Source organism: Sphaerodactylus townsendi, linkage group LG05 (genome assembly GCF_021028975.2).
Source record: "Sphaerodactylus townsendi isolate TG3544 linkage group LG05, MPM_Stown_v2.3, whole genome shotgun sequence".
Lineage (NCBI taxonomy): Eukaryota > Metazoa > Chordata > Lepidosauria > Squamata > Sphaerodactylidae > Sphaerodactylus > Sphaerodactylus townsendi.
In genome coordinates this window covers 43,094,525-43,122,251 of record NC_059429.1, presented here as the reverse complement: position 1 = coordinate 43,122,251, position 27,727 = coordinate 43,094,525, and the positions used below count along the sequence as shown (strand labels likewise).

General features: G+C 41.3%; 1 protein-coding gene across 1 annotated transcript; it reads left to right on the top strand.

Moving 5' to 3' along the window:
* The first annotated feature begins 797 nt into the window (after positions 1-797).
* FRRS1 (ferric chelate reductase 1) lies at positions 798-25,803 on the top strand. Its single transcript, XM_048495788.1, has 16 exons — positions 798-904; positions 8,506-8,701; positions 9,892-10,028; positions 11,751-11,845; positions 13,610-13,733; positions 15,037-15,216; positions 15,600-15,701; positions 16,437-16,584; positions 17,806-17,922; positions 18,870-18,985; positions 19,146-19,232; positions 20,282-20,379; positions 21,273-21,331; positions 21,928-22,071; positions 24,199-24,260; positions 24,661-25,803. The coding sequence occupies exons 1-16, from the start codon at positions 899-901 to the stop codon at positions 24,751-24,753; spliced, it is 1,764 nt and encodes a 587-aa protein (XP_048351745.1). The 5' UTR covers positions 798-898; the 3' UTR covers positions 24,754-25,803.
* The last annotated feature ends 1,924 nt before the right edge of the window (positions 25,804-27,727 follow it).

Here is a 27,727-nt window from a genome sequence, read left to right as displayed (position 1 = left end):
TCGGAACTGGGGGCCAGCAGCGGGGAGGAGGAATTGCCTCAGTTGGTGGGCCTGATAAGCACTCTCAAGAGTCCGGATCTGACCCTCGGGCTGCATGCGTAAGTGATTGTACTCCTAAAGGTAAAGCAAAAGTATTTAGGAGTATAATTGCTTTTAGGGTGATTTAGCTGTACATTTGTACAGGATTATCACTTTACAACCCAAAAGTAAACAGATGAACGGATTTTACGAGACTGGAAATTCAACTGTTTTTGGTAAAAATGCACTGCATCTGGAAGTTAGCAAGCACTGCAGCATGCTGTTATTTATAAATCCCGCTGGATTTAATGGAATTTCCTATTCAGCAGGTAGAGTCAGCATTCATCCATGCAAATCTTGTGCACAATTACAGAAGCAAGTGCCGTTATGTTGAATAGGAAATTGCATCCGAACCCATGCAAGTTTAATCAAAACCCTCGCCGAGTTCCTAAGGGTTGAGTTGAGCTGCGGTCTGAAAGGATGCTCTCTTAATCATATTCTTGGGGAGTAAGTCCAATTAATTGCAGTTGGACTTCCTTTACAGGGAACGTGGAGAGGATTCAGCTCTTTCTAAAGAGGGGAGTCATTGCATTCATCCCAAACACTTTATTTTTTTCCCTTAGGGCGGGTTCTCGTTCTCGTTAAGTGCTCTTGGTTCCACCCACATCTGAGATACGATCGAGCCTGTCAGAAAGCAGGAAGTCTTTGCAGAGCCTCCTCTGCGCTCAGCTCGGCTGCGAGGTAAGACTGGCTGCCTGTCCCGAAGGGAATTTGCTGACTGAGAATTCTAATTGCTAGCAAAGGGGAAAGTTTAGTTGCAAGGGCAGCGTGGCGTAAGTTATGCTAATACAAGCCAAGATCGGTGTCTTCTGAACCTGGCATGAAGGTGGGTTGGGTATTTTTTTTGTATGTCATCACGGTCACGTTTTGCTCTGTCCACGGAGATGCCTCTTTTATGGGAGGCTTTGCTCTGGAAGAGTTTGCCGAGGCAGCGTGGTGTAGAGCAGGTGGATTCTAATCTGGAGAACCGGGTTTGATTCCCCATTCCTCCACTTGAGTGGCAGAAGCTTATCTGGTGAACCAGATGCTGGGTGACCTTGGGCTAGTCACAGTTCTTCGGAAATCTCTCGGCACCACCTACCTCATGAGATGTCTGTTGTGGGGAGAGGAAGGGAAAAAAGTTTGTAAGCCACCTTGAGTCTCCTTTCAGGTGAGAAAGGTGGAGTATAAATCCAAACTCTTCTTCTTCTTCAAACGAACTCCTAGGTTTCTGCTTCAATAAAACCTGCTAACTAGGCCTCTTAAACTGTGTCTTGTTTGGAACCTTGATAGTATAAATGCAGAGGTTCTTTCTAAACAAGCTTCAGTGTTGATATGCTTTGGTTCTATCAGCACTACAGAGGTTCAGAATGGTGAGAGGTCTGCCTTCATTTGTGAGGAGGGGTGATACCTCAGCTTGCGAGCCCTGGAGGAGGTGGGCAGCACGGGGCTTGGCTGCCTGGACTGGAGAGCCTACAGTGGGACTGCCAGGCCAGATCAGCAGCGGGGTGGGCCTGATAAGCACTCTGGAAAGCAGGAAACTTCCCTACTTGCAAAATCCCTGGGGGAGTGGGTGTCTTCAAGAAACCCTGGTACTCAGTTCCGTTCAGAATTATAGGTTGAACTCTATAGTGCTTGCTTAGTTTATACAGTGTACTGGCTGGGCTGTGGATCTTTCTATAGGTCTCTGTGAGCCAGAAGTGCCTTTTAGAATGCACCCCTGCAGTGGGGAGTAACATTGAACAACAATGTGATTCAGCGAAGCTTTACCCATCCCTGTCTTTGAGCAGTGACAATTCCCAATGTTCTCTCAGGTTTGAAATCCACTCTGTTGAATCAATTTGTGGGGGAGATTGTGAGATGCTATGAGTTCCTCAGGCTGAAAATCGCTTGCTGTGTAGATAAACACTTTTGCCGCTCTGTATGGTCTGTTATCATGTGAAATACTGTGGATGACTATCAGCTCTATTACACTCTTACTAATCGTAACTACCATATTTTGCTGTAATATTCATTCCAAACACACTGATAAAAAGTTTTTATTCTTACACAAGTCCACCAAAGTTGAGAGGAATATATAAGGATCTTTTATTGAGTTAAAATACTGTCCAGGGGATGGACTGGCATATTAAAGTCTTCAGGTGGCAGACATAATTTTCTGCTTCTCTTTTTGGTGTCACAGTTCCTGTTATTACTTCATTTTTTCCTTGGCAGTTCTTCTGCTCCAGCCAGGGCTGGCTTCTTATCCACGTTTTCTGACGCTGTCTGACTCACTGTCCAGGGGAAAGAGAACATGTGTTAGGCCGGGTCAGAATTTATGCTCAGTAGTTGGTGGCTCTCTCAACTTTTCTAGCCTCTTTCCTGCTAATTTTTGATGTGGGGAGGAATTACGGCATCATAGGTTTAGGACAGTGATGGCGAACCTTTTCAAGACCAAGTGCCCAAATTGCAACCCCAAACCCACTTATTTATCACAAAGTGCCAACACAGCAATTTAACCTGAACACTGAGGTTTCAGTTTAGAAAAAACAGTTGGCTCCAAGGCATGCGTTACTTGGGTGTAAGCTTGGCGGTAGTTGTTGGCTTTGCTTTGAAGCAACCATGCAACTCTTCGAATGGGTGAATCACGATCCTAGGAGGGTTTACTCAGAAGCAAGCCCCATTGCCAGCAACTGAGCTTACTCCCAGGTAAAGGATCGCGCTTTAGTTCTTTGCATGAAAATCAGTGGGGTTTAACAGCACTTAACAGGGTTACCTACACTGCTTCCCTAAAACTTGGTCTTAGGTTTAATGCTAATAATCGAGCCCAGCGGCCCAGGCCAGCCTAGATGTGGGGGGGGGGAATTTCCCCCCCACATGATGAACTCTGTTTGCGTGTGCCCACAGAGAGGGCTCTGAGTGCCACCTCTGGCACCCGTGCCATAGGTTCGCCATCACTGGTTTAGGAGGAGTCAAAGGATCATCCCAGTTGATCCTTGTCCCAAAGTTAGATAGTTTATATGCAAAGCTTCTCTCAAAAGAGCCTGTTGTGGGGATACTGGTAGCACGTCTGCTTTGTATGCAGAAGGTTCTAGGTTTGAGCCCCACTATCTCTAGCTGATCAGGTAGTGGAGGAAAGGCCCTGGAAAATTGTTACCAGCCTGCATAAACAATAGTGTTCTCTCTGCTGTTGTGATACATTCTAAAGATAATGCAGCCAATGGCATTAGTCCTACACATGGTTGCACTACAGCAGTCCTTTGTAACTGGATTGCGCAGAAAATCCACTTGTGAATAGTGCAAAGTCCTGTGATGTACGGATGCAGCCATGGGGCGCAGATAGGGCGTGATAGCACATTCCTTAAACTCTCTTCTGGAACAAAATGTCTGCCTATTCAGTTAGAAGCACTTTATGCTAGATTTGTTGTCAGGTTAATAACATAGAAATGAAACTTGCAAACGGTTAAATCCTGAAGTTGTTCTTTCTTAAGCTTCATGAAACTTAATTTTGTGGTCAGAATAGCAAAGGCAAAGTACATTATTACTCCTCCCCACCCCCAAAAGATGAACTTTATGGTTTTCTTGAGCTGATTCATAGTTTTACCAGCTTTAGTGTTGAAAATTGTCTTGCGAGTATAAAATGATTTAAAATAAATCCTTTTAAAGAGTCCTTTTAAAGGGTCATCACAATTCCACTAAATAACATAAGTATACCTTTAATTGTGCAACTCCATACTTTCTCTTTAAAATATAGAATAAGGGTACTCTTTCTTTAATGTAGCTGTTTAGCTTATATACCCACAATTCAGTGTGCTGTGATGGACAGTATTGGGCTTCCCTTGCAATGGCCTGTGTGCAGATCCTTGTTTTGCCATTAAACTTATCTGCTGTGCAACACTAAGCTTATATTGTTGAAAGAAAGGTCCACTGAATTCAACATGATTTACTTCCAGGTGTGTGTATTTAGGCTTGCTGCCTATGTGTCAAATCTCCTACTTTAACCCAACTTAGCTTCAGGTTGGGTATGAGAATAAAATGGAGTAACTCTTAGGTTCGTTCTGAGATCATTGTTGGGTAGAGCTGAGGATGAGTAAGAAGGACAGATAAGTTGAGGTGCATTTATCTATAATAACCGTAGAGGTTATAATTGACCTGATTTAGTTGTTCTCTGTGTTTTTATATGTGAGTAAATTATTACTTGGAGGCTGAGTGTGAACACGAACTGACCCATACTCTGGTGTTGGTTATATCTCTGCTTTAGATATTCTATCGCAAAGCCATTCACCTTTCCCCTAAAGCTGGATTCAGATACTGTTTCGTGTTGGCTTTTAGTTGGTCTTTATCTAGAGGAGTTTGACACCAGATTACTCACCATCAATATGGGACCCTACCAGCCAAATCCAGTTTAATCTTCTTGCAGTAGCAATAACCTAAGGCAAATTACAGCATTATCATTCCTTAATGCATTTTTTTCCAGAACTTCAATAAGTGTACTTTGGAATCACTTCACTCTTGTTTTCTGCACCAGAATAAAATGGTTAATTATAATGGCTCTCTTCATGTTTCTGCATTTGTGCAAAAATAGTTCTTTTTAATACTGGATTCTCTTCTCCCCCTTTCTGCTATTTATCTTGCAAACAATGATACCAGAGTGCATAAGTAACTGGACTGAGCAATGTATATGAAAGTGCATTTGTGACTTAAGCTGATCTGGCGCAGCTCAGGTCCCTGCATGTTTATTGGAAATTAAGTCGTGCTGAGATCAACATAAGTTACTTTCTAGCATGCGCATCTAGGATTGCAGTCTTAAAGTTCCTTATACAAAAATGTACCTTCCACACCCTATAGCACCACTGGTCTCTTATGAACTCTCCTTGCCCCTCCCCCCATCCAAATAAATGGCACAGACACTCCAAGGTCTTCCCTCGCAAGAGGAATGCAGCCAAACAATGTGGTCTGGCGAGTGCTCCTCATGTGTGATTGGTGTTCAGCAGTAGTTACAGCTAGATTTAGGGTTGCTGTCAAACATTGATTCCCCATCTCAACTACTGATTCGAATAATAGAACTGTAAGAGACCACAAGGGCAATCCAGTCCAATTGCCTGCTATGCAGGAATACATGATCAAAGCACTCCTGACAGATGACCATTCAGCCTCTGTTTAAAAACCTCCAAAGAAGGAGACTCCACCACACTCCGGGGCACTGTATCCCACTGTCGAACAGCCGTTCCTGTCAAGAAGTTCTTCCTAATGTTTAGGTGGAATCTCTTATCCTGCACTTTGAATCCATTACTCCTTGTCTTAGTTCTGGAGCAGCAGAAAACAAGCTTGCTCCATCTTCAACATGACATTCCTTCAATGCTTAAACATGACTGTCATGTTACCTGTTAACCTTATTGCCTCCAGACTAAACATACCTTGCTCCCTTAGTCTCTCCTCTTAGAGATCCTTTGATGTGGGAAAGATGCCTATTAGTAGCATCAGAGGCAACTATTAGCAGGTGTCTGAGCTCAGCAGAAAGTATCCTATGTCTCTCTGCATTGTTTTTTAAAGTCTGGTAGATAGCGAGTGCTTTCTCTCCTTTCTGTTTTTAATATCCATCTCCTACCTTGGCTAAGCCATCCATAGGCAGGTAGTATTTGTAGCAGATGGCTAGGGGCAACACTGGTAGAAGCCTCCAGGGTTGATTCAGGAAGAAGCCTTTTTCTTGAAAATGCTACCTATGCTTTAGATAGAAGAATGTTTATGGCAAAACAGTTCCCTTGGGTCCTGTGAGGATACTTACTCATTGTAGTCTTTGCTGAAATATTAGGTAGATGTGTGTATGTAACAGACAGATATGTATGTAATGTGACAGTTGAACTTTCCTATCGCCAAGGACCAAAGAACATGCCAACTATTACTGTGTGTGTGATGTCATGGTACTGTAGCTGGCAAGAGCTGATAAAAGGAATGTGTTAAGGCAGATTCATGCAACCACCCAGGCTGATGAAATGATGGTGACTTTTAAAGGTGTTTTTATGCATGCAGAATAATGCACTTTCAGTACACTTCCAGTGCTCTTTAGTGATTGTTTGCAAGTAAATTTTCCCGTTTAATACACAGTACAATGTTCTGAACATTGTTTTGGTTCTGCACTGTGCGTATAATTTACCTTAGTCTTACCATAGGAAGATCAAGCTCATCCTTCTACTTCCAAGACACTATTTTCTGACTTCTTATTTCTCTGACTTCTTATTTACTTCTTATTTCTCCAAACTGATGGTTAATAATTTATGTTTAAATAGCTTATCTAGCATGGGAGTTTCCCACAGTTTTCCAAGTCAGTCAGTTTTTCCACCTTAATGTTTGTGATCGATCAGTATGTCATGCACTTCTCTTGCAGTAATGACTCCTAAGGCAAGTTACTCAGAACATGGGAGTAATTATATGTCCATGTGGATTCTTTAACAAAGAAGTAAGCGTAGAGCTAAGATTGATATTTTAATCTGTTTGGCAGCATGGTGTAGTGGTTAAGAGAAGCAGACTCCAATCTGGAGAATCAGGTTTGATTCTCCGCTCCTGCACATGAGCAACAGACTCTTATCTGGTGAACTGGATTTGTTTCCTTGTTCCTAAACATGACATCTGCTGGGGGATCGTGGGCTACTCACAGTTCTCTCTGAACTCTGTTAGCTCCACCTACCTCACAAAGCGACTGTAATGGGGAGAGGAAGGAAAGGAATTTTTAAGTCACTTTGAGACTCCTTACAGAAGAGAAAAGCAGGGTATAAATCTAAACTCTTCTTGCTTTTCATATTCTGTGTGCACTGAAGACCCCTCTGCTGTGTTCTCACATGATCCACAGAATTGTCCACCCATGCATTTTTTTCCAGAAGCAATTCCCTCTCCTCTCCCAATCTAAAAGGCATGTTGATGTGTGGGAGATTCTCTTCTCCTCCTCTGATGTTTTTACTTACACCCAGGAAACATTGGTTTTTCAAAATAAGTTTAAAATACTGGTAAAGCAGTTTTGTGTAGAAGGAAGGGTCTGTTAATGGTCTGTGCACAAATAGGAAACAGAATAATGTGGAAACAAGAAGCAGAAAAGCACCAGTTGGGTGGCTGAAAGAAGGAAAATGGTTGGTGTGAAAGCAGACAATTTGTATGATTTGGGTGTGTGTGTGGTTGAAAGCTCTAATTTATTTATGTGTATTTCGAGTTTAGTTTTGATCATGAGCTGATTCTATCCCAAAATGTGAACTATAGCCTATGAGGCTTAGAAATCCAATTTTCTCCAGCCTTGCTTACAGGAAAGGGTGTGTCATATTATTGCTTGACGAAGAATATTGCTGGCCATTTGACTTCAGATCTTTTGGAGTAATCAGCCACGAGAAAATTTTAAATTACTGAGAGAGATTTATAAAATGTCATAAATTGTGAAGTAGTCCTCATTACTATTGAAGGAGGCCAAAAGGATTCCTTTTTATTTTGTTCTTTTATGGCAAGTTTGATAGAGTGTGCCTGAGAAATATGTTGCCTCTTATAAAAATCCTCAAGTGCTTCCTTGGGAGGTTACTTGAAAATATCATTTGATGGCTTAACAGGATCAGTATTAAGTTTTACCTGTAAGAGTCCTTTGTTACATCCATAGTCATGAGGGTTGCTAGTCTCAAGGTAGGGCCTGGAGATCTCCTGGAATTACATTTTACCTTCAAATGGCAGAGATCCATTCCCTGGAAGAAAATGACTGCTTTGGAGGATACACTTGGTGTCTGGAAAAGGAAACTTGGGAATGTGAAGTATCTAACTTTGAGTTAGTGAGTTCAAATAACTTGTCTGTTTCTCTCTTCCAGGATGTTGTGAACTGCAGAAGAATGCCCCATGAAAAAAATACAATTTCCCCCCACATAAATCGCCTAAAATATTTATAAAACATTTGTAAAACATTTTCGATCCTTCCCTTTTGTTCGCATTTGCCCCCTTGAAATGATTCCTGGCTGCTTTTTTCTGTTTTTCCCAGTTTTTTCCCCCAGTGTGTGGACAAATCAGTGCATCATTCTTTACATACTGCAGTTCCTTGAGTCTTCTGTAGTTGATGCTGTGAATATTAAGCCCCCAAAATCTGAAAAACGCTTTGAAATGCTTCAAAAACAGGACACGGGACTTCTTTAGAGAAGGAGTAAACTCACATAATGGCATCTTCAAAGGATAGCGCACAAATGAAGCCTTTTAAAAAATGTTTCAGCCAAAAGAATCACTAGAAAAGAGGATGCATTTAAAACATTTTGAGGCTGCAAATGAAATTTTTTGGGGGAAAAAAAGCAATGCAGAACTTCTTGGAGGAAACATTTTATTTCCTGCCCCAAAACATTTTAAAGTCTCTGCGTGGAAAGGGCCAATGTTTAGAGAGAACTGCCAAGTATACTATCATCAGATAACTATGTATGCTTTAACAAATTTGTGGATGTTCACTTTTTGTTTTAATAGATGGAATCTTGTGGAATAGGACTTATTGCCTGCCTACTTGCCTACTTTTCTAGTCCATCAGCTGGTTACCCCAATGGAAAAGTACAAGAGGTCTGTAGCAGTATGGTACCCCTCCATGGCAGTTCTTCACAACTGTTTCCAAAGCACATCATTGAAGTGAATGTGACACAGTTTAGATCGGGTGATCATGTGAAAGGTACTATCCCTCACATTTGTGTAATTGCTGATAAGTGGGGTTGCTTCCACTTCATTGCTGCTCCCTTGCTAATATTTGGCTGGTGATTTGTTTTGGAGTAGTTCGAGATTAAGTGCCAGTCCTTGGTCTGTGGATTGGGGGCTCTTCTAGAAGTCAGTATGAAATGGCACTGTACTGCTTTCAAGAAAAATTGCCTGAACTGAGATGTGGCTATTTTTCAATGTAAGAATGATCATAGATTTAAGCAATTGCAACTATTGCTACTGTTTTACTAGGGAAAATTCCATCTGCTAAATGTCTGTGTATTAGCTGGTTGTTGTGGGTTTTCCGGTCTGTGTATTAGTCTGCTTTTAATGGCATTGAAGTATGTCCAGAAAAAAAGTGGTAGTCTTGTGGGCAGTCAGATCTTCAAGCCACTGATTGCTGCTGCTGCTACTTTGTGAAAGCCCCTGTCCTATTGTTAAATAATATTTTCCGGGTTTGAATTTCAAAGAAATGGAAGCAAGATCTGGTTTTAAGAAGGGAGATTGATTAGTAGAGGAAAGGAAAAGAATCCTAGTTTTTGTCCAGATACCATGATAATGCCACTTCTGTTGCTTGCCAGAAATGATGTTGGCACATTGTCAGCTACAGATGTCTAGGCCCCTTTTGCTGCCTGTTAAGTCTCTCCCTCTCTCTGCAAGTTGCCAGGAGGTACATGAAAATCCTAGGTAGGATGTGGACAACTCTGAATGGGTCAATTTCCACTTTTACTGGATCTTGCTTTCTTCTCTGCTGTTTTGTTGCATACCTGGAAAACTATGATTTCAGTGTTTTTGAAATAATTTCTGTTCCCACTTCTTTCTGTAGTTTTGATATCCCAACTGATTGTAATGCTTCCTGCCTCAGGCAAAGTTGGCTCTGGCTTATGAAAGCTTACCTCATAATAAATCTGTTAGTCTTTGACGTGTCATAAGTCTCTTTGGTTTGGCTGCAGCAGATTGGCACAGCTCTGCCAATGGAATGTTATGGCTTCAAAACACTGTCAATTTCCTGAACTGTCTTCCACATCACTGATTTGTTTAGAATGGCCAACTGTGACTTCCCAATCTATACTCTATCTAAATTAGAAGATGTTCATATAACTTGCTGTTAATTGACAATTTAATTGAATATGAGTAATAATCTCTCCCCCCCCCCCCCGGTTCTAGTGAGCTTGTCAGGGCCTGCATTTGAAGGTTTCTTTCTACAAGCCCGCAGTGCCAATAACTTAAGGGGTCCTGCTATCGGCTCTTTTGTGCTAGCTGATGGAAGGAAATCTCAGCTCCTCACCTGTGGGCGTGTGAAGGTAAGGAATCCTGCATTTTTCATATGGCGTTAGGAGCTGTGTTTATTGAATAATGTTTGTGCAGAAGAAGGCCAACTAGCTGGCATTTCACCACATATTTCTGTGTACATGTCTTGATATGGGAGGTGAAGGAATTTTGATTGAGGGTATTTTGTGGAGGGAATTTGGATTGAGAAATCAACACTGAAGTGACAGTACTAGTGTGTACATTTATCCTGTTGAAGAATTACAACTCCACCTGCTGTGCAACCAGATGGAGCTTAAATGGACAAATGGTTGTTCATTAACTTCAGATAGAGCTGAAAGTTGTCCCTTCATCAGTGGATGGATTGCGGGTGGCTAGCTTGCTAGTGCCAATTTCTCCATGGACATTCTCCTGCTGTATTGTTTTCCTTGTTCGTGGTGTTATAAGCTGCACCAGGGATAGGATGGGTATTTTTTAGTTTTTTCCAAGGCTTGTTTTGGAGTCACGTTTTCTTGAAGTCGTAGAAGAAGCTGCCTCTGAATGATGAAATAAATTCACTTGTAACAGAGGTCACTCTGCTAGGCAGTCCAACCAAAATGTACTTTCAGTGTTCCAGGTGTGGAAATGGGAGAGGGAAGTGAAGCACACAACTTGTGTTGTTTCCACTATATTCCATGTGAATGACAGAAGGCCGTAGGGTCTCACTGTGGCTAACATTGAACTCAATACTAGATATAACTGACATTGACTTCAGACCAGGAGGGCTGAGAGCTCACATGGGCTTCTGGGCAAAGGTTCTTTATATCAGTGGATGCCAACCAAGACTTCATATGAAAACAAGCTGTCCAGTTTCATGGACTCTAGATGAACAAGCCTCACCCCAATCTTTGTCCCCACTACAGCCCAAGTAGTCCACACTACTATAGACAAAGGGTCACCTCTTTTACAAGACTTCAATGGGCTAAAAAGCATACACAAGGAAAGAGCAATACAGATTGAGAATAGAAATCACATTTGAACAAATGTGCCCTTCCTGATATACTGGAGCCTGTTCTACCCCATACTTTTCAGAGTAGCTTGGTAACACATATGCAACTTGTCTGTTTCGGTTTAGGTAGGGAGAGTGAATAGCCCAAGATACCCAGTAGGTACCATGGCCCGGGGGGGGGGGGCGGTTTGCACCCAGCCCTTTCTGGCCTGATAACTTCGCTAGATGTCCTCTGGGAGTTCTGTGCTTAGTTACCCCCAATTAAATTTTTTTTTTCAGGAATGCAGAGTCCATTTCAGTTTAGCACCATAATATTTAGGAAGGGTTTCTTTTAAAGTCTTTGCTGCACTGTTTTCTGAGAGGGCCAGGAAAGCACAATGTGGTATTGTTTGTTACAAAGCGGTATGCAAAAGAACCATGTTTCAGCCATCTGAAACATGCTTGGGTGAAATCAATAGCCCTGCAGTGATGGTCCAGTGAATGAGGGTCTGGGAAAACAAGATTCAGATTTTGCTCAGTTGTGCTGAATGCTTGATGATCTTGGGTGAGCCATTGCCTGTCTGCCTCAGAAAAGCACTGGGGGTAATTAGGGTTAGGGTAACGTTATGAAAAGCCTTTCTGTGATTGGTGATGTCAACAAGCAAATAAGCTGAGTACTCTGAGGCTTTTTGTAGACTTTTCTGGGCCCAAACTCAATGGGAGGTTCAATTCTGAACTAGGACTTCTGGAATGGGAGGTTCAATTCTGAACTAGGACTTCTGTATTGCAGAATTCAGCTGTTAGTCATACAAGTAAATCTAAGAAAACCCATATAGATGCCTATTGGATTGCTCCTAGAGATGCACCGGAAACAGTACAGTTTCTGTAAGTATATTCAGCCATTCATTGAATTCTTGTGTATGTGCTTGTTGTTATTGAGACCTTCATTTTCAAAATATTAGAATTAATTTCCCCCTCCCAAACCTTACATTCTTTCTGTTCTGAATCTGGTGTTCCTTTGTTCTAATACTTCTCACTCTCTCTTCAAGTAAAGGAATGAACATAAAGTTGACAAAAACTGGTTGTACTTAAAGCATGCTTGGCTTCTATCAACATCTGTATCTCTCTATTCTCTTCATTTTCATGAAATTGTTTCAAATGTTGGAACTATTTTTGTTCTTTATGTGGACATTCAAGGTGGGTAACATGTAACCTCCCTCCCCGCACCCTACAAGATTATTTCTGCAGTTGTTTTGTGGGGAGTGCATTGTGAGAAGAGACAAATCAGAGTTGATTAATGCTACTGACTTGGCAAACTGGACGAACAACGAACGTAACCAACTTAGTGTTATGCTATGTGGTACTTTTCATACTAAGGGCGTGTTCAGATATTTTTTCAGCCAGAAGTCTCAATAGCAGTAAATTCTGGATGCTTGAATGTGATTTTCTACTACTGAAATGAGAAATATCAAAACATGTCCAACTAAACTCTTTGAATCTCCCAGAACTGCAAATGAAAATCTCCGTTCTTTCTGAACACAGGCCATTCTAAACACGGCATTCAAACAAACCTAGGCTCTTAGTGCTTGCAATACTTACCTCGATGCAGTTTGCTCTGCAGTGTGGTCTTCCTGCATTTCTTGGTTTACACGTGAGGAAGTGTTCTGCTGATTCCTCTGAGCCCAGATGCAATTTTGCCTGCCCCGTTTCTGGGTTGGGAGTTTGTTTGCTGGCTTCCCCCCCACCCCTTTTTGCAAAAAGTGCATTCTAACAGTCTGTCACACCTGTGTAAAAAACAAAAAATTATAGAAGACCCATTGATCTCCCAGAAATAATGACCAAGGAGTGGGTGGAACTGCTCCTGTGTGGGCAGAGGAAGGCAGGGAAGAGCAGAAAACCCAGAAAACCCGAAGGAAGGTAGACGCACCCTGGTCTGCTTTGCTTTTGCTGCACAGGCAAGGGAAAAGTCGCACTTTACCTGCTTTTGCAGACCGCAGGGTGTGTCTTGTCTACGGTGTGGTGAGTTTGAGAGAGGGAGAACATGTGCGCAACCGAAAATCTAACAGGAAAAAAAATATAGGCTCACTGCGGGGCAGATCTCATAAATACTTTCGCACATGCAGAATAATGCACTTTCAATCCATTTTAACAATTGTTTGCAAGTGGATTTTGCAATTTCACACAGTAAAGACCAGCTGCAAATTGCATTGAAAGTGGATTGAAAGTGCATTATTCTGCATGTGTGAAAGTCCCCATAATGTCATTTGGGTCGGATGTAGTATCCTCCCCAGTATGTTTATCTAACCATGTCAAGCCTTTGAGAAGGTTATTTATGCTTGAAATGTGTAATGAACGGACATGACTATCTGATATGTAACATGCCCCCCACCCCTGCTGCTTTTTGGCTTTGTTTGGTGTTGTGTGTTGTCTGTTTATATGTTTTATTGAATTATTTTGTCTGTACTTTATATACAATACCGTTGAAATGAATATGTTCAAATGTTTTGATGTTCACTGTCTTGACAACCCTGTTTGGTGGCAAGGCAGCATAGAAATGTTTCGAACAAATAACTTTTGTACAGTGTTGTGGGGAGAGCTTGCTGTATGGATAAGGTTCAGATATTAAATACATGTTATTCTTGTTTTCAGTGTCACTGTTGTAGAAAAATTTAGAATTTACTGGGTAAAAATTCCTGGTCCTGTAATTTCCCAGCCTAAGATGACGACAAAATCTATTCCGACATCTCCACCAATTTCTAATTTAACCAAACCAGTAAGTAAAAGTGACAGCGCTGTGTTGTCATGATTCCATTGTGAAATTAGTAATCTTCTACCATATAGTGGGACTGCAGTATGAAGAGAATTGTGTCCAAGTCATGTAACGCCAGATTGTACTGGAAAATGATTGGACTCTGCTGGGATATCCATATGCACAAGGGATTGGTTTTAGAACTATATTTTGGATATCTGGTTATGGTTGCATGCAAAAAGCCAGTAATTTAAATGCTGGGAATCTCTCTTTCTCATATCACACCCTTCCACCAAAGAACCAAGGACAGTCTACATGTTTCTTCCTCTTTCCATTTTATCATTATAACTATGCGAAGTAGATTAAGTTGGAAGAGAGTGCTGGTACAAGATCATTTTGTGCTTTGTGTAGGCTGACCAGCCGTCCCGCTTTTGGTGGGACCGTCACGCCTTTAAACAATTTGTCCCGCGTCCCGCGAGTTCTACAAATTGTCCTGATTTTTGGGAGGCCGCAGGAGCGCATGGCCTTCTGGGGCTTGCCGTTTGCCGCTCTGTCACAGGGCCTAGGATGAAGGTAGTTCAAGATGGGCAGCTACAAACTATGATCTGGGTGGTGCAACTCATAACTGACTTCTGGATTGCTGTTCAGTTCAAAATATAAGCACCAGTGGTTGGGCTATATTGTCTTTTTCGATCTTTTGGATTCCTTGGCTAATGGCTGCAGATCTCTCGCTTTCTTGAGCCCTGTTCACTTTTGTCCCATTGCAATTTATAACTTTTAGGTTGATGCTGTTGCTTGGAATGTGGGGGAGGAAGGGAGGATCTTGATTCCCCCCCTACTGAATGATTATTAGTTTTGGCTTTGAAATGTCTTGGCCTTCTGCAAAACTGAAAATCTAATTCTGTCATCCACTCATTCTTCAAACCCATAAGGGCCTCCTTTTTAATCATTTTAAGCTTTTATTGGGTTTGTGTAATTTAGCAGACTAGTTTGAGATGGTTCAGAAAGCCTTTAATTATACTCTTGTTAATGTACCATTTTGAACAATTAGACTAAGTGTCTGACTAGGACAGGGTTGAAATTGTGTAGCGCATCCAAAATTATAGACCTGTAATGTTATGATGTCAAGAATCTGGTTGAGTATTTGAAGCTCGCAGCTTAATACCCATCAGCAAAATGAACTATAATTGCTAGGTAGCAGTTCATGGATATGGGAAATGTATTTCCATTAAATCTCTTGATTGTACAGGATGGTGTACAAAAAAAGCATGATTTCTGATGGTGACCTCTTCAGTGATACTGTTACCATTACTTCCTGTCTCCCTAGTTCAATGCTTCGGACTGTGGCAATACTAAGTTCTGTGTGAGAAACCCTTCAGACTGTGATCCTAAAGTCAAAGATTGCTTCTTCTTAGCCTTCAAACAAGACGATAGTATGATGCTGGTTGAAATGAGTGGTCCAGCTGAAGGCTATATTGCATTTGCATTGTCTCATGACCAGTGGATGGTTAGTAACTTTTTTTACTCTTCTGTCAAAGCTTTTATTATTCTTCCATAGCCTTCTAGCTGTGAGACTAGTGAAAAAACTTACTTTCAAAATGCTGCACAGGTGAAGGTACTGGTTCAGATCTGGGGTTATGCTTGTTGCATGCTCCCAAACAACATACAATCTTTCATTCTGTTACTATCTGAGATTATAGCTACATTGTGGATTTATATGAACTTAATGTATGTAAGGCAGTCTAGGAATTTCCATTCAAGAACTTCGGTTTGTGTTTTATTAAATGGTAAATCCATGCCAAAGTTGGATAAGTTTGTCTTAGTTATGCTGGCTGCTAAAGGTGGGATGTCCTGCAATGCAATTCAACAACCTTGTAACATTATTTGCAGGGTGGTGGTGATGATGCATATTTCTGCATTAGTGACGACCATAATGTGGACATGAATACAGCCTCTCTGAGTGGACGCAGTTATCCAGCCTTTGACTCTCAGGTATTGTAATTCAACGTTTGTTAATTTAGAACATTTTTGTGCTGCCTCTTAGAGACCTGCCTGAGGCTGCTAGACCATGATGAGTTCCATTTTATTTTGCTAACCTCTTCTTAAGCACCTTTAGGAGAACCAAGATTTCCTTAGGCAGGAGGGCCACAGCTCAGTAGGAGGGCACATGGTTTACATGCAAGATGTTCTAGATCTAGTTCCTGTTAAAGTTTTCCAATGTCACCTCTTTAGAAAGAATAGACAAAACTGGATAGGCTTGGTGGAAGACAGCTTCATACGTTCATATAGGGATATCAGTAATCAGTTCTGTTGCTATAAAGGCCATTGATACTTCTGGTGCTTCTTTTGCCCCATTCGTAATACATTTTATACTTGACTAAAATGTATTTCAATAACTATAACTATTTCAACCATAACTGTATGCTTATGACAGCTGTATTCGTGGTGACTGGGAGGCTTATCCATCTCTGCCTTTTTCTGCTTATGTAAACTTCATGTATTTTTAAAAATACATATTGGGTTCACATGCATGGTCTGGATTTGACATGTGTGAATGTGTTATGGGTTTTAATTCTCTCTTCATGACTTTTTTCCTTCCAACTCTTCCCGTAATGCAGAATCTTTTTTGTTATGTTACATGATGCTACACCACTGAGCCTTAGCTCCCATTTAAGTTTTTTAGACATGAACTAACATGATGCTAAATTTTCACTGACTGTTTCTCAGAATGCCCTTGAAGAAATGTCGTGGAGGCTGGCTGATGGCCTTATTCAGTGTTCTTTCCAAAGAAAAATTCATCTTTCTGCTTTTCAAGGAAGATTTAATTTGGATGCAGACTACTACATATTTCTGGCAGATGGTGAAGTTAGTGAAGGTACATTGTCTAGTCAAATGTTTATCCTTAATAAATTGTCCCTACACATTATGGATTGTTGATGTCTTGTCTTTTTATTTAAAGTTATTGAGTTTGTTAGTATAAATGTGGAAACTGTAACAAGCAGATCTAGATGTCCTTAAAATCTACATGCTGGAGACGACTGTGGGCTTCATTTCAGAAGAAACTTGTTGGCAATAATTGGAAAAAGATTGCAGGGTTAGGTAGACTTTGGTTGTTATTTAGCAAAACAATTCTTGTAATATTATTAAAATGAATGTATTTCTTGTCCTGGGATCAGCAAATAATGATTGAATTGGAAGATAAATTGTTAGTAATTTGGTTGTGGTGGGTTTTCTGGGCTGTGTGGCACAGTGTGTGACAGACTTCTCTCTGTGATACACCTCTGAAGATGCCAGCCACAGATGCAGGCAAAACATTAGGAACAAGATCTACCAGACCACAGCCACACAGCTCAGAAAACCCACCACAACCAGTTGAATCCAGCCGTGAAAGCCTTCGACAATACATTGTTAGTAATTTGTTTGTTACTTGGATAAGGAAAAAGCAAAACTCTTTTTTGTGTGTCCCTATAGATCCATGTTATTTATGGACTGCAAATTCGGATAGTGATGTAGATAAAATAATCTGTTTTCATTTTCTCCACTCTTACACTTCCTAGTCAAGGAATACAAATTAAAGATGTTCTCTATGGCCTTATGCATATGAGCTGAGATCATACCAATACTATTCCATTTCTTACCTGCAACATCTGAAAATACAGCTTTTTCTGAGAAGCCAGATTTCTTAGGCAGCCTTTTTTCTTGCACTAGCATATCTATACGTTGAATTTACGCCCTTTTCTATTTATGTCTTTGTTCCCAAGTGTAGGACACAAATGAGCATTGCTGAAATATAAGAGAACATTTTATATTTTCTACTTTACAGGAGGCTATTAGTATTTTTGTATTTTAGCATTCACCAAATATGTTTTTGTAGATGTATATTGATCAGAAAACAGTGCTGCATCTGTCTAGAATTAAGTGTTTTTTCTTTTTCTTTGACTTACATATTGCCATAGAGAAGATAGTGGGCATACATGGGAAATATGGGTAGTTCCTTTGCCATAGACACACAGTTCAGCTAAAGTGATGCAAGGTGATTCTTCCTGTCCCTCAGTTTCCAGTACTTGTATATAATCTGCACTGTATTTTTTTCCAGATGGTGCCATCCGTAAACATCACAGACAGCCACTGATGACCAACAGGAAATACAATGTTACAGGCTCACCAGAAGATATTGGGGGATCCCGCTCTCCATTCCTCATCAAGGCACATGGTAAAATAACGACTCTATTTTTGCTTATGGTAGATAGGATTTGGTTTCTATTGTCCAGTGATTCTCAGCCTGTCTGGTGAGACCCTATTCTTAAATGGTTAAATGGACATAGAGAATTCATGAAATGTTCTGGCTTTGTACACTTGCTCGGTAGTCAGTTTCCTCAGGGGAAAGGTTTTAATTCCTGATTGACCAGAAAAACTGGAAAGTGCTTGAGGAAAGTTTCCAACAATCCCTGTCCCTCTTTTAAATGCTCTAGGGTTCTCCTGATCTTGTTGTGTGTGCCTTCTCTTTTATTTGAAACTGGCAAAAAAATCCATTGAATTAAGAAATACAATGACTGCTAGAAAACTTGGTGGGGAAAGGGCATCCACCCCGGGGGGCAACCTTTCCTGCCTTTCTTCCCCCTTGCCCGTCCATGCCAGCTGTACTTCCCCTTTGAACTACTCCTCGCTTTCCATTTGGCTACCCCTCTCCCCTGCCAGCATGCTTGCTCACCCATCAGCCCTCTTGCTTGCTACTTGCCCCCACCCCCTGTAGACCTTCTCACTTGATGCCTCCCGCCACCGCCCACTCCCCCCCACACCAGCTTGCTTGCTTGCCTGCTGGCCCTCTCACTCGCCACCAGCCTCATGTCCCCTCTGCCAGCCCACTTGCTTGCCTGCTGGTGTTCTTGCTCACTGCCCGCCACCCCCTCCCTTAGAGTGAGTCCTGCGCTGTTATTGGCTGTGAGTGCATCTTCGCCACATGTTCTAAGGATAGAGAATTATACCTCAGGGTGGGAAGTCAAGCACAAAATGTGTAGGTTTGGCTTCCAATTGTCCAAACTAATGAGAGGCCCATCTAACTTGAATGTTCTCTCTCCTGCTGCTTTTCTATTCTTACTGCAGTCTGTCCAAACCTGTACCTTACAGCATTTGGATGTATCTTATTTTCTGTCTTTTCAGGTGCATTGATGTTTGTCGCATGGATGACCACAGTTAACATTGGTGTCATTGTTGCCCGATTCTTCAAGCCAGTTTGGTCCCATTCATTGTTGTTTGGAGAAGAGATTTGGTTTCAGGTGAGGAAGAAAAAGCAAAATATAGTCTTAGCAAACATGGCATTCTGGTGGAAGGTCCCTCCCCCAATTTTGCACAAGTGCTTAAAATGCTGCTCATAATTAAAAATGGAAAAATATCTTTAAAATATTTTAAATATCTTTAAAATATATTTAACCATAGGTCCATCGGATGTTAATGATGGCGACAGTGTTACTTACAAGTGTATCTTTTGTCCTTCCTTTTGTATACCGTGGAGGTTGGAGTCAGGTAAGTAACTTTTGTGAGGCTTGATCTATGTTTGGGCTGAAACAGGATTGCATGATAGAACATGTGACATGTAACGTCTGCACCTGAATGTTCTTTAAAATTGTTCAATGCACTGGCATGGGGGTCTCTTTTTTTCTCTCTCATCATTGTATTGTATGATGGTATGGATGGCATTCTCATTTTGGATACATAGTTGCAAAATTGGACCCCTGTTTCATCTTGAAAGTCTCCAGGTGCCTGGCCTACGTGGGGGTAGCCATTCGCAGTCTTGCAGCATAACTTCTCTGAATGTGCTGTGCCCACCTCCAACCAATATGACTGGTCAAATAAATTGTGCAGCAGTGCTAGCAGCTTGTCTTAGAATTAAGGTGATGTTTGAAAATCTATACAGTCAGCTAGGACTTCCTCAATTGTAAATTTCAGCCTGGTCTTAGTAGGCTCAGTTAACTTTGAAGGAGGCTGGAATGGCTTCAGTGGGGCTAACTTCCAAATAAGAGCAAAAATGCTCACCTCTAAATACTTTGTCATGCTGGGAGCTATTGGTAGCACAGGATATGGTGTTGATGTTCAGCTTACCACATCTGAGCAATAAAAGGGGAGCTGGACTAGAGAGGCTCTTACTGTGCTCCAGAGAAGTGCCTGATAAGGAATTGCTCTTCTGGTTCTTTGAGCAGTTGATCCTACCAGTTCTCAAATGTCAATGGGGAAGGTAGATCTGTGTTCTACTAGCCTGATCAGTGAGCACAAATTAGGCGTGGCTGAAGGGAATTTTCATTGGCTGAGGCTGTGCCTTCAGGAAACTCTGCGTGCATGTGGTAATCTGCCCTTGATGTTGGCTCAATGCTTCATGCTTAATTATTATGAAGACTGTTGGAGTAATCAGCAAACCTAAAGTTGGCTTTTGGGAAACTATTGTTGGGCATTCCTAGTAAGCACCTGGGAACAGAACACCTCAAAATAGCTTTTAGTGTGGTGAGCTATGATATCAGTGAAAGAAAAATGGCTGTACTGTTGAAGGGTTCTGATAATGAACATGGTCTTTTGCACAGCAAGCCAGCTTCCATCCCTACCTTGGTTGTACAGTGATGGCTTTGGCACTCATCCAGCCCCTCATGGCAGCATTCAGACCACCTCCCCAAGCACCAAGGTATTCAGATTTTGTATAATATAATACAATACCCTAAATATGTTTCTTAACAAGCCTGTGAAGATGGTAACTAGCTTCCTTAGAACATTAAAGAAAAGTGAGAGTGTGAGAGTGAGGGAAGGACTTAGGCCCCTTCTGCACATGCAGAATAATGCACTTTCAATCCACGTTCAGTGCAATTTGCAGCTGGATTTTACTGTGTGGAATAGCAAACAATTGTGAAAGTGGACTGAACGTGTATTATTCTGCATGTGCGGAAGGGGCCTCACTCTCCTCTACTCAAAGATTCTGCTTATCGATTAGCCAGTGAATTTCTGTGAAATCACCACTTATCTCTCATTTTCCTGTTTTCCTTGCTATTTTGAACATTGGAGAGGCCTGGGACATCCTCTTCCACGTGTGTGTGACCAAGTGTGTCATTGAAAAAGGGTGCAGCCAGAATGTGATGCAAACAATGTGAATTTAAGTAAGGGAGTTGCTTGGTCTTAAATCCTGCTGTCATTTCCACCAAAGTGGAACCCTCAAATTCAATAAGTCAATAAGTGAATAAGTAAGTAAGTAAATAAATAAATAAATAAACACACAAAACAAAAAAAGGTAATCTTCAGTTGGGTCCTGGAGATCTGCCAAAATTACAATTGATATAACCAGAGATCTGTTCCTTGCAGAGAATGGCTACTTTGGAGGGTGGACCAAATGACATTATATCCTGACATGTCCAGGCTTTACCCTGAAATCTTCAGAAATCCCCACCCCCCAAGCTGGCAACCCCAAGTCAGCTACCCTAATAATGATATATTGACATGTGATGGTCCCTCCCAACCCTTAAAAAAATCATTCCACAGTCTACAATTATGCATTGACATATTTCCTTCCTCTTCTTGTGGAAACAGAAGGCAAATTTTTAACTGGCTACACTGGAGCACTGGTACAACTGCTAGAATATTAGCTGGTGAGTAATCTTTTCTAGCCATATCCCAAATGGCTGTGTTTGTAATAGTTGATTAGGAATCATAGGTATTAATTGTTTTTGTAAAACAACACCAAAGGCAGTGGTGTGAATCTTGTGCACAAAGGTGGAAAAGTACTTTGCTGAAGTAGCTTGTAATGAGCACACTTCACTACAATTTTTTTCTCAAAATTACACATATTAAGAGTGCCTTTTTAAAACAATTGTGGGATGTAGGGATGTCTTTTTATGGCTGTCATTTATGATTTTCACATAGAATTGCAGCACATTGCATCTATAATTCAGTGGCTGTGCGCATTAGAACTTTTAACTGTGAGCACTGCTGGGTTAGAGATGGAGTGTCTTTCATAGAATTGAACATGAGTCCCCTGTGTATTTTGGAGCTGTGTCTCTCTCTACTCTTCCCTTCAGTAGAAGGAATTAAATATCACGATGCTGTATCAAGCAGCTGAATGTCATGATTCAAGCACTCAACTGGTACATAAACTGTTGATCTGTGTTTATTTGGAGAGAAGGTTTGTAAGTATGTACATTTTCACCCTTAATGGTCTTAAAACTGTGGCCTTTTTCTTAAACAGTGGTAACAATGTTCATGGGAATAGATTTACAAGCTCTCAATCTTCCAAATCCCTGGGACATCTATACCATGATTGGATTTGTGGCTTGGCATGTTGGCCTTGATGTTCTTCTGGAGATACATGGCTATTGTCTCATTCGCAAAGGTATGAATAGAACTTACATTTGCATGAAGAACAAATTCAGTTACAAGTGACTTTGAGCACTTTGTGGTCCTAACAAACATGCACAGTTTTACCTTGGATTCTACTATTAAGAGCAGTTCACACCTGAGTTTCCCCAACTGCTTTCTACTCTTCTTAGTGTCCCAAGCACACATTTTGAATGGAGAAACATGTTATGTGATGGGCAGCCCAATCCAGAGGCATGGGGAAGCGGCTTTAGCAACCAATGCAAGGCCATGCTGGTGCATTTGCCCACTCTGCTGTCATAAGTGACACTTATGCTGGTGGGGAGGCCAAATAGAGAGGTGGGCACCACCAAACTTCATGGTGTCCCACCCAGAAAGGCTTGCCACCTGAATTGCTGTGCCAGCTTAACCTGGCTGATGGCACAGATAGGGGTGGACTAGGGGTGTTCCCAGGGTGGAGTTGACTTCAGTCGGCTTCCATCAAGCTTTTGAGCCAGGAGCATCCCCAGCTCAGGCCTCCAGCTTACACTACCAGAAAGGGTGATGTAAATCTGTTTTGCTCTGTGGAGGACTTTCAGTCAGCTAGGGGTTTTCTGGTTTCTGTTACCTTCCTGTGCTGCCTGGAAGTCCCCTTGAGGTAGCTTGGTGGCATGGGAGCAGTGCTGTCTCTGGTGCTGCATGGGGAATGGTTGTGCTGTTGCAACTATGTGTAATTGGATTTCCCTGTGTGGTCAAGACAGTCACAATTGCTATAATGCTATGATAATGCAATACCCAATGACGGTAGAAGTCACTGGTTGGATGCCTGTGCAAAGTGGCTTGATATGAATCTTTAAGTGAAAGCATGTGTTTGTGGAATAATGAGCATCTGAAACTGAGAAGGTAATATGTTCCTGTCCAAATCAAATGCTCATCAATACATGTGTTCCCATAGTAATAATAGGTATGCTTTAACAAAATCTTTGTCAACGTTTCTAAGCTTGGAATCCTCTTATATAACATAACCCCATACGTACCCCAAGAATTACTTGTTTGTAGTGTGTCAGGAAGGTGTGTAATAATAATTTTTTAAAACCCTGTGCCATTGAAACTTGGGAAATGGTATGGCTTTCAGGTCCTTGCAACAGCTCTGAAACTATAAATGTTCAATATTTAGTCAATAGCTATCCCTGTAAAGATTAGGGCAGCAACTGTAAAGATGTTTATTCGTTCTTACGAATACATCCTTGCCTGTATGTGAAATTTACCTGAAGATGTACTGAGCCATTACTAAAACACAGCTATATTGTAGATTTAGTCAACTCACAAATTATACAGCCATATTGTGTGCAAATATTTGCTTTCTCAGCACTGACATGGAACATCACTGTGACCAGCTAGGAGAGCTGGTGGAAAATGTTCCTTGTCATTTGCAGTGCTAGGGGTTGGCTGACCCTGAGCTGCAGTCCATCCAATTGACCATGTGGCCAGTTATAGGCCTGCTGAATAATAAACATTGGGCTGGAAGCCAGAACAGACTATACAGGTGACAGACATTGGATGTAAACTGCATTTTCTTCCATTTTCTGTTTGCTTTTTAAATACATGCAATCAGGGATTGGAGCCACTCCAGGCTGCTTGTTAATGTGTATTTTGAAGGTTTAGCTGTGAAAAGTATGCAAAGATCTTCCTCATCATGGAGGACTGAATAACTAAACAGTCTCCTTGGAAGCTTCAAAATTTAACTTTCTTCTGGCCAGTGTGAATGAAATCTCATCTTCCTTAAGAGGTGAAAGACGTTTTGTAACAGGCAGAGTTAAAAGTAAAATAGCTTTTTGGCATGATACCTTACATCATGTAAAGTACGTCACAGAATGGAGATAGGAGGACAGGTTTCTGTATAGAAGGTGTTGTGGAAGGGTTGTTGTCATTTATTTGATTTTTGCACTCTGTTCAAAGTTGTGAAATGGTGGACAAGACTGATTGGCCGCCATGCTGTGCTGATGTACGTAATGGTATGTTTAAACATAGGGGGTTTAAGGGCCCCTTATCAATGTTGGATTGTGACCACTGTTTCTTTTTTTAAAATACCTGAAATGGTACATAGCAGCTATGGTGAATGACCCTTTGACTACAACACTAATGGCATTCTGTTATGTTTCAGTTGAAGTATTAGAAGACGATAGGATACAAATTTTACAGTCTCTAACCTCAGCAGAGGCAAAGGTAAGTTTAATGTGTGAATAAAATTATGTTCAGAAAAAGGGCATGGGATTCACTTCCAAGGAGAGAGCCATTTAAGTGTGTGGGGAGAGGGAACTGCCTCTTTGAATGCATCTTTCATTTAAAAACAGTCCCTCCCTACATCTAGAATGTGAGTGTCTCAGGCATGTGGGAGGCTGGAACACTTCACCTTGAAGTACTAGCTTTCCATGAATAGGGAGATATATTTTTATATGGTGCAGCATTCAAACACGCTGTCCCATCCTTTCTCCCTGCATCTAGACATGGTATGCTCACAACAGGACTGTTAGCCATTTTTTGGAGTATTCTATATCTTCTTGGACTACTTCTTCCCCCGCTCCCCAAGAAGTACCCTCAAACTTTTTCTCTCACTTCTTTCTAGGGCCATACGTTTAAAAAGACGGTGTTAATCATTTACATTTGTGGCAATATAGCATTTCTTGTTACCTTCCTGGTACGAATTGGACAAGTATGACGACAAATCTGACTAGTGTTTGCGAAAGAATTATGGAATGGAGGACTGTCCAACTGAACTTCCACAGCAAAAAGACTGCACACGAGACTTTCACATTCCATTTCAGGATTTAAGAAATCATGTATGTGAGTGTAGTCCTCTTTTTCAACATAGTGGTCTAAGGATGAAACTAAAATTTCTCTACAAAAGTGTACTTTTCCAACCCTACAATGTTCTGCCTGAATATTCATTGCAGCAGAACACTTTGTTCACACTGGGTGGCCTTTCCTGATGGCAGAGAATTCCAGAAGAAAGATCTTCACTTGTGACCACTTGTGTGTTTTTTGTTTCCGAGCAACTTACTCAGTGAACTAGACTACCTCTTGGTCTTGCAAATTTCAGCCTTGATAAGTTTGATCTGCATTTCCTCCAATAGAAATCCACATGCTGTTCATAGTGCCTCTTCATTTGTAGCTGTCTCTGTGATGGTGTAGAAGGACATGGGGGGCATTCTTTGGTTTGTACTTTAGAAGATGAATGTATGATCCACACATTCCCCTCTTTCACCCCAGGCACCTATTCTGTCAAGAAACTAGACTTTAAAATGAAAAGCTTTCATGAGAAGTTCCTTTTCACTGCAACTCCAAGCGAGAACAGCAGGTGTTCAAGACAATGGCTATAAAAGATGCCTTTGATCACTGAGGATTACAGGAGCCATTATCTCTGGAACAGAAGTGTAAGAGAATAACGATAGAAACCTTGCAGGTGCCCAATAACAATTATAACTGTTTGTACCTCTCATATTTATATATCCCCATTTTTGTATCAATGCAATTATATGGTTCAGATTTTTTAAATATTTTCCGACTGAAGGGGCTTAAGGGTGACGAGGGACTCAGAATTCTAAATGTAATTGTAACTGAACACATACTCAAGTTTCCTGAAATGTCCACCATGATTGTAATGCTAAGTTGGCCTTCACCCTGAGTTGGATTCTATTGCTTCAAGTGTTTTTTTAAAATCATGTTATAATAGTTTGAGTTATCTGAATTAAAAAATTTCTATATGGCATGGATTTTTTGATTGATACAAGGACAGAATTACTTGGAAAACCTGACTGACCAATGAGGTATACCTGCCTAATGGATCATAAAAACTGGCCATCTAAATAGATGGCTGGAAGAGTAGGTAAATATTTGAACATCAGCTGCTAGTATTAATAGGTGGTCTTGAATGCAGGCACCAGAAGAGATCATTTGGGCAAGGATTATAAATCTTAAAACATTACTGGTCAAATAGCATGAGTATTCAAGCAGCCATGGCTTAATATGTGTATGAAACTACTGGAGAAGGTTACTCACAGTCAACTATGGTTGCTGTCTCCTATTCTTCTCTGATCTTGATAGAATATCAGTGAAGGTATGCAAAAGTAAATAGATCTGATGGTGCAAGACAGCTGGGGAAGAAAGCAACACTCTGATGGGTCACCTTGACCAAATCACATCTCTGCTGACTGTTACAAGGACTCCTTTTAGGAACTATCGATGGTATTTGCATCAACCTTCCTTTTGGAGGCTGGATCATTCAGTGTGAGGATAGTGGATAGAAAACCAGGAAGCTAGCATCACTGGATGGCAAGGCAGATATTGAGGGGGCACGGCTCATTGGTGGAGTATCTGATTTGTATGTAGGGGATCCCAAGCTCAATTCTGGCATTTCCACTTGAAAGTGTTAAATAGGTGACGTGACAGACCTCTGCTTAAAAGCTGCTGCCAGAGCAGAGAATGCAGACCTCGATGAACCAATGGCTCGTTTCAGCATAAGACAGCTTCATCTGGTCATTAGTCTGACAGCCTAAGCTGAATACCTTTTATAACCTGTGACATTGCAGAGAGCTGAGAGCCATTTGAAAGCTGCACCTTGAGTCTTAGCCTGTGTATGCTATGGAGGATGTAATTCATATAATAGGCAGAAACTAGTGGTAAAACTGTCCCTGGCTTGCTTCTGTTCCTGCTGCAGGTAAATGTTGCATATTTCTCTTTCTCTCTCACTGCCTCTTGTTGTCAATGATTCACTTCCAGGGAATAGTGTGGTGAATAGTTTCAGATAAACCTTGAGTGTGCAGCTGAGTTCAGGGAATGTCATTTCAGTTGTTGAGCCACTATGTGGAGCTCTTGCTCAGACTTAATAACAGACAGTTGTCCGCTCCAAACAGCCTGAACTTGAAAACTAGACTTTCCTAAGATGACCAGAAACTGGTGCTTTAAAGTGAAACCCATTACCAAGCTAAAAAGCTTAGTAAAATTGATTTCTTTTGCCCTATATTTACACTGGCATTTTGTGTACCTGCTTCTCTCATGAGCACACAGTGGGTCGACAGTTCTCAAGGTTTAGCAACGTCTGCGTTTAATTTTGCTGAAGCTCTCCCCTGTCACACACTGGACTGCCCCTTTATGAAATTTACTTTGCCAGCTGTTATGTCCCACAGAGGCCTCCATCTTCTCCCTCTAAACTGTTATAGTGAGACCATGACAGATACTATGGTTGTGACATTTTGTGGGCAGAGCTTGAAAAGGGAACTCAGCAAGGATATGATGCCGTTCCTTCCAGGGGAACTGACTGATTGTTCTGTTGGCAACCTTAACAGCTGTGCTTCACAAGAAATGCTCCAGGTCAGCAGGACCCTTGCTTCTGTGCGGGAGGGACTGACTTGTGAATAAGCGTGACCTTCAGAACTGGGAATAGATTCAGCTTAATTACATAAGTAGGCATCTAAAACTTAATAGCCTGATTCTAGCAAATCCCAGCACACAGCCTCTTCTGTAACCGATGTCTTCCTGACAGTGAAGGAGAAAGGAAGGGGAGCAGGGGTGGCTTGTGTGTAATTCCATGTGTAGCAGATCTATGAACTGGAAAATCATAAAGGAAGATGATTTAATAATGGTATATATGGGGGTGGGGGTGGCTGGGGCTCATCTGCTTGGCATGCAGGAGA

Excerpts from the sequence above, each read along its gene's own strand:
- FRRS1 (XM_048495788.1), top strand. Across the intron at positions 15,217-15,599 it reads TGTCTCATGACCAGTGGATG|GGTGGTGGTGATGATGCATA; the intron begins GTTAGTAACTTT and ends CATTATTTGCAG. Across the intron at positions 24,261-24,660 it reads TAACCTCAGCAGAGGCAAAG|GGCCATACGTTTAAAAAGAC; the intron begins GTAAGTTTAATG and ends ACTTCTTTCTAG.